General features: G+C 44.0%; 1 protein-coding gene across 1 annotated transcript; it reads left to right on the plus strand.

Annotated features, from left to right (window-relative positions):
* Positions 1–272: 272 nt before the first annotated feature.
* Positions 273–8684, plus strand: ANKRD1 (ankyrin repeat domain 1). Its single transcript, XM_024739539.1, has 9 exons — positions 273–359; positions 1020–1199; positions 2111–2248; positions 2376–2483; positions 3522–3620; positions 5152–5250; positions 5393–5491; positions 5629–5727; positions 7838–8684. Exons 1-9 carry the CDS (start codon positions 333–335, stop codon positions 7946–7948), a joined length of 960 nt encoding a protein of 319 aa, XP_024595307.1. The 5' UTR covers positions 273–332; the 3' UTR covers positions 7949–8684.
* The last annotated feature ends 1472 nt before the right edge of the window (positions 8685–10156 follow it).

The raw sequence follows: 10156 nt of genomic DNA on the forward strand, positions 1-10156 counted from the left end.
CTTCCCGATAAATAGGATGACTTGCATTGCTGAGCGGTGTGGTCACTGCCAAAGGAATGGCCCTCTCACATTTCTTCCTGATTCACATATTCAGTGGGGTTACTTGTCATCCCCTCCCTCTCCTGCTTCCCAGACACCGAGTCTGGAATGAAACTTCACCTGCCTCTGAGCTGGCCCCGGGTGGGGGCAGGGGTGTTACTTGGGTTCCCAGGTTGGAAGATTAGCTCACCGGGCCCTAGCTATATAAGCTGATCAGAGCAAGGGGGCTCCCCAGGGCCGACTCAACGTTTCAACCCCCAGGAGGAAAACAGACAGAGGAACTTTAGGTCAACATGATGGTTCTGAAAGTAGAAGAGCTGGTATGTAAAGCACATTATTTCTACGCAGTGAAAAATGGGGCAGCCTTGATTTTTATTTGAAAATTGAAATGCCCTTTTCTTTCCTGCATAATGTGCTGGTACTCTGAAAATGTCATATCTGGAAAATGGTTGGTTTATGTGATGAAATAAGTGAAACTGGAAAAAGGGAGCTGGCAGTAATGAATTCTCTACATATTTCCTATCTATTATCTTCTCCTTCGCTTTTATTACTAAAGTGTGTGATCACGTATAGTTATCAAAATACCTTAGGGGAGAAGTTCTATTGCAAGAATATATGTCTGGAAACTATAACTCAAGGCAAGGGACCATCAACCTAAAATGAAAGAATTTTAAATAATCGGTGGGGATGTGGAGGACAGATTGTGATTTTCCTAGGAGAAATGTGATTAAGTAGATTAAAAGTAGATTTAAACATTTCAACCTAACCTAAACCTTGATTTAACCAAGAGAGGGGGACAAGCATCTGAGGGCTATCCTGGAACACTGCAGCAACTCGTTGCTGCCTGAGATAGGAGAATGTGCTGCAGTGGAGGCCACCGTCAGCAGGGAGGGAGGGCCGGGGGCTGCCTGCAGCATCTTCTGTGGAGAATGATCCCAGGACAGGCCTGCTACTTCTGACCCTGCCATCTTCCCTTGTAGGTTACAGGGAAGAAGAATGGCAGTGGGGACGCTGGGGAGTTCCTTCCTGAGGATTTCAGAGATGGAGAGTATGAAGCTGCTGTCACTTTAGAGAAGCAAGAGGACCTGAAAACACTTCCAGCCCACTTTGTGAGCCTGCGGGAGCAACAGTGGAAAACTGAGAAACAGCGAGAGGCAGAGGTAAGACCCTTCCATGAAATTCATGACTGGGAGGTTGGGGACAGGGCAGAGGATGGAGGTGCCAGACAGGAAGGAGAAGAGAGAGAAACCAAACAAATGCAACCATTCCAAAGATGTTTCTTTACCAGATTCTAACCTATAAAGAGGCAACTTCTGTGGGACAGGTTGCAGAAAATAATTCTTTGGCAAGACTATGACCTCTGGATTCCAAATCAATCACTGTATGTTCTATGACTGTGTTTTGATTGAAAGACTTGGAAAGAGAAATGTGTCCTGTGAATTTCTGATGTCTTACACTGTCTGATTAATCCCAAACAAGGGAGCCTTCTTTTTCTTAGTAATGTGGTTTGTGGTCCATGGATCATTGTTTGACTGTGGCCGCTTTCTGTGTTGACAAAATGTGTTGCTGGGTGAATTTTCATTACTTACTAACCACAGATAAAACATGCATTTGTTGGCTGTAGTCCAGGATAGTCTATTTCATGAGCCCTGCTTAGTGGGCCACCTGAAAGACACTGGCATTGACATTTTAGAGCTCAAAACTTATTAGTGGAGTCTTTTGGGTAAAAAAAAAAAATTCATGAGCATGATACAAAATTCTACAGAAATCTGGGGTTTGTTTATGGAAATAATTACAAAATCATCACTTAGAGACTAGATCCTATCTCCAGTGAAAAGCTGATGCTATGAGAAAGGAAAGTGAAGATGAAGGCAATTAGCTGAAAAATTTGACCCCTAAGTACTTGAATAAGAAATCACTAAATCCAAGTCAAAGACTTATTATAAATTTTTTATCTTTTTGCGCAAACTGTTCACGTACTTAGCTCAGACCTTGCAGATTCTGTTTTGACACAACCAGAATGCTTGTCAGTAGAACTCACTGTATTTTGAAACATGGATTTCTTTTTTAGCTCAAGAAGAAAAAACTAGAACAAAGATCAAAGCTTGAAAATTTAGAAGACCTTGAAATCATCATTCAACTGAAGAAAAGGAAAAAATACAGGAAAACTAAAGTTCCAGTTGTGAAGGAACCTGAACCCGAAATCATCGTAAGGGCTGCTTGGTTTTGCAGTATTACACCTCGGCATTAGGCTACAGGGGAATAAATATCTGTGGAGGGTGTGACTGAATGTTGGAAAACCCATGGTAACTCTCACACTGTTTTTTCGGCTTTAGACAGAACCTGTGGATGTGCCTAGTTTTCTGAAGGCTGCCCTGGAGAATAAACTGCCAGTAGTAGAAAAATTCTTGTCAGACAAGAACAATCCAGATGTCTGTGATGAGGTAAGGCTTATACAAAGCACTGCAAAATCCAGCTCATTAGTTTTGTGTTTCTTATGCTTTGCTGCAGCCCTGCTAATCTGGTGCCAAAAATCAATCCACCTGAAACAGTCTCCCCAGCTGTTGCCACATATGCCAATAGCATAACAGGGGAGTGCAGTGGTCCAAAAAAAGAAAATGCTGGATTAGTGCTACGGATTGCACTATTTTTTGCACTCTAATATACTTCTGACTGCTTTTTCAGCTTGTCTTTAATTTTTAGATCTTTGGGATAGACTCTTAATACGGCAGGACCAACGAGTCACCAATGGAGAAACATATTATTAGCATTATCTTTGATTGGACTCAAATACATCAGCTCCACATAGGGAATCTGTAGACTGGAGTTCAAGTGCTAGCTCTATCACTACTGGCCTATTTGATTTTTAGCGGCCAATCTGCATTTTCTGGACCTCAGTTTCCTTATCTGAAAATAGAGGGCATTGGAGTGAAATGCCTAAAAGGTGTTCCAGCACAGTCTATTAATCCATTTATATGAAGCCATTTACCAGAAATCACTAATCCTTTTGTATCCTTTCCCCCATGAATTGAAATGGGGAATCTTCTGAAGTTGAATGAAAAATGTCTCCCATTTTCTTAAAAATGAATTGAATGCTTTTTGATATTCAACCTATTAACCGTCCCAGATGGAAGAAAACAGCCTGAACTGCATGGCAAATACTACAAACACCATGAAGGCACAAAATACAAGAAAGGGAAATGTCAGCATTTAGGTAGTTTTGAATCTTTAAGCCCAGGTGCCTCGATGTAGACCTCGAAGCACTTACAAATGTATGTTGCAGGAGGCGCAAATCTCAGTTGCAGAATAATTGTTGTTGACAACAGGTTTAGTAAATTTGACATTTCTAATTCATAAAGAAGCACTCAAGTTTCTATCAGCTAGGTCATCAGAGTCCCCAGCTTCATACTTCTTAGAAAGGATTTATGCTCATTTTTATATGCATCGCTCCCTCTCTCTTTCTTAAATCTCTATTTTGACAGTATAAACGGACAGCTCTTCATAGAGCATGCTTAGAAGGACATTTGGCAATTGTGGAGAAGTTAATAGAAGCTGGAGCCCAGATTGAATTCCGTGATATGGTAAATATATTTCTTTGTTTGGATGTGAGCCAAAGTAAGTAGACTATATGAAACTTGAGAAAACCTACAATGGAAAAGGGGGCTGACTGTATTGAAAATTGATCCGCGAGAACTAGGCAGAAGCTCGTTTCTCCATACAAAGGGAAGTTGGGAGATGGGACTAGGTCATGTGGGAAGTATTTTCTACACATACTGAAAGGAGAGGAGTGTTCCAGGGAAACGAAGGAAGTGAGAGCTGCTGGACAGAATTCAATATCCTCATCGAAGACTTGGGTCATTATCAAGTCAGTAGCCTTACTGAGAAGTAACGCAGTCAACACTTGCCTTTCAGCCTCCATGTCCTTCCACCATACATGGCCGCCTGCTCCTGGCCCCTTGGCTGCCAACAACATCTCAGAATTCTCTAGCTGCACACCTTATATGATAGATGCCGATTGCCATCTGTGAGATTTGGGGCTAGACTGCATACAAAATGAATTGCATCTACGGAAAGTAGCTGCTATTCAGACCTCAGTAATTCAACCACTGTGATTTCTACACAGACCGGTACACAGCATATTTTACGACCTGAAGATTGAGCTGGGAAAATGCTTTATTTAAATACAGCTCAATTTGACTTTTCAGCAAAGTGGAAAAGGGACTGGAAAAGTCCAAAGGAACTGGCCAAAATTGAACCCAAAAGACATACACACAGAAAAACAAGAAAAGAAACAAAATATAAAGTTTGTATAGAAAGACACAAAAATTCACAAGCATGGGATTTGGAGGGCCAGGGATACACCAGACTTACTCCTATGAGTAAGTGCAGTGACCATGAGTGATGATGGTCAAGGTACAGAGGGTGTGCTGGCACAAATGGCAGGAGAGAACCAGCAAGGGATGAGGAAAAAACAACAGGGACAAGGGAGAGGTGTCAGATCCAGATGAACATCTTTTGGAAGGGACTACTTTTATTCTGCCAGAATTTTAAAATACATTTGTCTAGAACTGTTGAGTCTATCTGGCAAAAGCGGTTAAAAGTTCCAGGCAGACTGTGGGTTGGAATATCTCTTCTGCCACTTACTAGCTGTGTTTCCTTGGGCAAGAAACTTGAATATTTCGGAGCCTTGTTTTTCTCATCTGCAAAACGAGCACAGAATACCCACTTCATAATGTTGCTGGGAGCATCATTGTGTCTGAAGTACACGGCACTATGTTGGCACGAGGAAATTCCCAATAAATTGTAGTTCTTATCCTCTTTTAAAAAGATGTATTAGGTTTATTAAGAACCTCCTAACAATGCAAACACGCACATAGATACATACACAGGAGCGCATACACTCACATTCACACACTTAAGAGTTTAGCCAAAACATTAGGCAAGAGCCTTCGACTACAATAGTTACAACTGGCAACCTCGACGAGGACAGCCCAGTGTCACCCACGGATGCCCTAGCAAACCTGGCGTTCCTGGGCTTTAGAAACGAAGTACTAAGTCCTCTGTTTAGGTTCTTCCTTCACTAACTCCTGTCCTTTTACCTTCCCGGTATAGCTTGAATCCACAGCCATTCACTGGGCAAGCCGCGGAGGAAACCTGGATGTCTTAAAACTGTTGCTGAACAAAGGAGCAAAAATCAGTGCACGGGATAAGGTATTTCTCCTCCTTCTGTCCCCCTCCTTCTTCCCCTCCTCCACCCTGCCCCTCCTCCACTTCTCCCCTTCACACATGCCCTGGGGTCTGGGCAGCCTTTGTCCTCAAGCCCAGGGACACAGCAGGCTCTTGCATTTTGCAGTTGCACAGCACGGCGCTGCACGTGGCGGTGAGGACCGGCCACTACGAGTGCGCAGAGCATATCATCGCCTGCGAGGCGGAACTCAACGCCAAGGACCGAGTGAGTAGCCCGGCAGAGTTTGGCCTCCTAAAGCTTCACTCATTTACATATTTGGAATAACTGCCCCAGCCGGGCACCCTTGCGGGACCCGCTTCCTGGCCTCAGGCTCACCTTGTCTGCTCGCTCTGCTTCTCTAGGAAGGAGATACCCCCCTGCACGACGCCGTGAGGCTGAACCGGTACAAGATGATCAGACTCCTGATCATGTACGGCGCCGACCTCACCATCAAGAACTGTGTAAGTGCTCGAGCAAGGGGCCCTGCTTGCCAGCTTTCTAATGAACAAAAATATGGCTCACATACTTGAAAATATTCTTACAACGGCAGTGTTGATATTTCAGGGGTCTCTTGATGGTTTAAAAGCCCCTGGTCATTCCCATAAGGACATTGCTGAGTTTGGCAAGGACTCAGATCACCTGGTCAGAGATGGGGAAGCCATCGTGACTGCTATGACCTCGGTGCCTAATATAGCCTGTAGTAATTCTTTAAAAATTTGGCCTTGAAGATAAAAGATGGCCAAACCGCCCACGCTTACAGACATAAGCACAGTCTGCCTTGGCCATCCCTGGCTGAGCAAGGTTTGGGGTAGTCAGGAATAAAGACACCCACCATTGCTGAAGCTGTCAAAAATTCCACAGTGGTCAATGCAACCAAGGGCCAAGGAACTCAAATTAATCAACATCTAATCCAAGTAATTCTGAATAGTCCTCCCCTCCTTACAGCAGCATGACAGGCTACCACTTTTTCCAGGGGGAGCCATGCTTGTCCCTTTTTTTTTTTTCCTTTTTTTTTTTGCGGTACGCGGGCCTCTCACTGTTGTGGCCTCTCCCGTTGCGGAGCACAGGCTCCGGACGCGCAGGCTCAGCGGCCATGGCTCACGGGCCCAGCCGCTCCATGGCATGTGGGATCTTCCTAGACCAGGGCACGAACCCGTGTCCCCTGCATCGGCAGGCAGACTCTCAACCACTGCGCCACCAGGGAAGCTCCATTGCCTATATTTTTGAGATAATTTCTGTTCATTCTCCTCTTTGGTTTATCTGCACATCCCTCAAAATACTTTCCTGTATTTAGGCCCTGAAAATGCATGTATAAGTCCCCTTTATAAGTACGTATTAATTAAGCTTCATCTGTAAGCCAGGGAATGTAACCAAATTTTCCTCATGGTTCCAATTCCCACTCAAGCATCATCTAAGCTTTAAAAATATCACTGGGAGGGGGCACAGGTGCGATGCTACAAGGTGAGAAGGTCCAGAATGAAGGTTGCAGGGCCACTAACTCAAATCCGCACAGGTTCCAGGCAGATGGCATAGATGACTTACATGGTGGCTGCTGGTGCCATGCACACAGCTTACTTAAAGGTAGCAGCCCTTCCCCAACTCAGCCCATTGCTGCTCCGTGAAACCACGGGAATTGTGCCGCCAGGTCTCCCAGTTTTTTCACAGAGATCACAAATTCAGCTGGGAAATCTCTTAATTTCCAACTGTTGCCAATTAATTCCAGGTTTAAAAAAAATCTAAGCTCTGTTTGTGCCAAAACAGGTCTCTAGCTTTATTTGCATCTCAAAGCTGCCAGTCTGCAATCTCTGGGATAAAGAGAGACTTCTGAATGAACAGAGATGGAAAATTTTAGGACTTCTCAAATTTAAAGACAAGAGTTGAGAGGTGACACAGTTTTAATTGTTGTAAATATCTTGAGATGTATGCTTAAGGTAAAAAACTTTTGGTCTCAAAAGTTATTTATTCATACATCATTGATATCATCTCCAAGAAAAATAAATTTCCTGGGAGAGACCAATGTAAGTTCTGAGCAGCTGTGAAAAATCTACCCCTTGGAGTGGTACTTGTGTACTTAAGCCAAGGTGTTGAAGCAGCTCATTCTCCACCAGTTCTTATCAATCAGGAATCATTTTCCAAATTGATAGGAAGTGGTTCTTGACCAAGAGGGATACTACTACCTCCCCACACCCATTTTGCAGGATACTGGGTAAGTATGGAGGCATTTTTTGAGTTTGAAAATGACTTGGCTTACTCTTGCTGTTTAGTGTCTAGGGACTGGGGATTTTTACCACCACCTGGGATATCCCACAGGAAAGAAAACCATTGCTAATCTGAAATGCCAAAAGCATTCCCATGAGAAACAGTGAAGGGCTGGTTTGAATATAAACTGCAAATCACTCATAATGGAAAACATAAAACACTTCAATAACATACACCTATCCATTACCTCATTAAATACACATACATACACACACACACACACACACACACACACACACACACACACACACACGAGATGAATTTATAGACGCCTCCCCCCGGAAGTCAAATTCCCTCCTCTATTTTGATTAGGCTGGGAAGACCCCGATAGATCTGGTGCTACAGTGGCAGAATGGAACCAAAGCAATATTTGACAGCCTCAAAGAGAACTCCTACAAAGCCTCTCGCATAGAGACATTCTGAGGAAAACGACGATAGAAGCTTCCATTGGCTGCTCTTCACCACCCCGAAGAGCAACTCATCATGAAAACCAGCTTTTCTTTATCAACCTGTTGTAAAGCGTCACCTAATTATGTTTTGAGAAAGCACAGGGACGTAGGTATTGACATTTCCCTTAGTGAAACCCACTCTATTTATTTGTATTTATTACTGTTTATTTATTTATTTACTGTGATACCACCGACATTCAGATCCTTTGTGGTCACCCATTTGGAGAACAAGCTTAGTTTCTATGGGATGCATCAGAGCCTCTTCCCATAGGTAGCCCTTAAACTGTGTTAACCAGAAGTGCTGTCAGTGCCGACTTACGTGTCACCTCGCTCATGGAAGATGTTTCAGGGTGTTTTTGAAAGACAAAAGGGGTTATTGCAGCCTTCTTTTCTCCTGAACTTTTCATGCTGAAGTGTGAGGCCATGGAAAGCCTGTAGCGACAGGAAAGGAAACAGAATGAAAGTGATTCTGTGAGGACTGTAAAGCCCGCCATTCGACGCCTGGGCCTGGTAATTCTTACTAGGTCACACGCTGTACGTACCAAGGTAAAGAGAATGTCTTGAGTGTAAGTGGAAGGAGCGGGCCGCTGGGCCGTGCAGAACTGAATGAGTTCAAAAGAGATGAAAGTAACTGCGAATTGTAAATGTGTAAATGTATATTATGCTCTATGTATATTTTATGTTCATAATAAAAGCAAATCTTAACCCTCTTTCCTCCTTTTAGTGAGAATCATGCAAAAAGGCCATTTAGATGGGGTTTTCTTTGTCTTCCAAGCTTTTCATATTAGGAGTGTCCTGGAGAACCGCACCTCTCAGTATTTAACGTGTACACAGATCACCTGAGGATCTTGTTAAAATTCAGGTTCCGATTCCTCCAGTGTGGGTGGGGCCTGAGAGTCTGCATTTCTGACAAGCCCCCAGGCGATGCAGAAGTGGTGGTATAGCACAGCCACATTGAGCAGCACAGCTGTGAAAACCACAAAGATACCCAGGAGTTCAAGCTTTTTCGGCCCCAGTGATGGGGAGAAAGAGACCTCTGGTGGGCAAAATGATTACTGCAAGTTAAGGTGTTCCCTTAAGATGTTCCCCTGGGGCTTAACTAATCTGAGGATTAACAATTATCGTGCACACCTGCGGTAATGTCAAAGACTGCCCACGAGAAAACACACCTGGCCAATGACTGTTGACCTCCAAGGGGACCTACTCTGCCGCCACGTGCTGGGCCAGGTGCTATGACTTGTGATGAGAAAACCAAATTGTCCCCGTCCTGCCTTCCTGGAATAGATCAATATTAAAGAAATAATCACAGAAATAAATATACGGTAACAATCTGCAGTAAGTATATAAAGAAGTAAAAAGCACAGAGTGCTGAGAGTCTAAGCTGTGGAGGCCCGTCATTCGATGGGGAGGCAGCGGAGAGGGTTTCTACAAAGACTTCTTTGAGGTGGGAGCCTTTCAGGGGAGTCTGAAGGATAAACTGGAGTTATTCAAGCAGTGTTCAGGCAGCAGAGAGAACACAGAAAAGGGCAAGGTTACGGCAAAAGTATGAAGGCCAACGTGAAACACTCGCACTAGTACCCCTCCCATAAAACACCCCAGATAGGATAAAACTCATAACCTCTTTGCTATGCCTCTAACACTTTGAGAGGGCGTGTAGGCACAGTCCATAACCAGAAGATCCTCCAGTTAGCTGATCATGGAGTTGTGAGGATGGTTTGAAATATTTTTGTACCTTTTCTATCTAGTCTCTGAAGAATCTGTAGAGTCCACCTCGTGGGGGGCGTCAGGAGCTTCATTCTCTCTGTTATCTCCCTCTCAACCCCCTTCTGCCACCCCCTGCTCTCCCTTGAGGGTCCTGGCTCTAACCCGTCAGATCCTTAAGGCTTGGGGTCCTTCCATTTCTTCCAAGTAAAGCACCTACAACATAGGCAGCATCTCCACTGCTGCAATGTCTCCCACAGCATAGCTTGGGTGTGTTATTATTTACATGGCTAAGTTTTCTCTTGATGTCTTCCTCAAATTCCCCTCCCCACAAGAGCTGGAAGCTAAAGGAGAGAAGGAAGTAAGGGGTTAAAACACTTTTGTGTTGCTGTGTATAAAGATTTGCACTAGTACAGAGGTAGGGGGCATGAGAATCAACATGCAATAAGTCCCATTATAACAAGGCCAACTCAGTGACCTT

This window comes from Neophocaena asiaeorientalis, unplaced genomic scaffold, assembly GCF_003031525.2.
Source record: "Neophocaena asiaeorientalis asiaeorientalis breed wild unplaced genomic scaffold, Neophocaena_asiaeorientalis_V1.1 scaffold597, whole genome shotgun sequence".
NCBI classification, from domain to species: Eukaryota; Metazoa; Chordata; class Mammalia; order Artiodactyla; family Phocoenidae; genus Neophocaena; species Neophocaena asiaeorientalis.

Excerpts from the sequence above, each read along its gene's own strand:
- ANKRD1 (XM_024739539.1), top strand. The coding sequence starts at position 333 with ATGATGGTTCTGAAAGTAGAAGAGCTG. Across the intron at positions 2,249-2,375 it reads AACCTGAACCCGAAATCATC|ACAGAACCTGTGGATGTGCC; the intron begins GTAAGGGCTGCT and ends TTTCGGCTTTAG. Across the intron at positions 5,492-5,628 it reads AACTCAACGCCAAGGACCGA|GAAGGAGATACCCCCCTGCA; the intron begins GTGAGTAGCCCG and ends CTGCTTCTCTAG.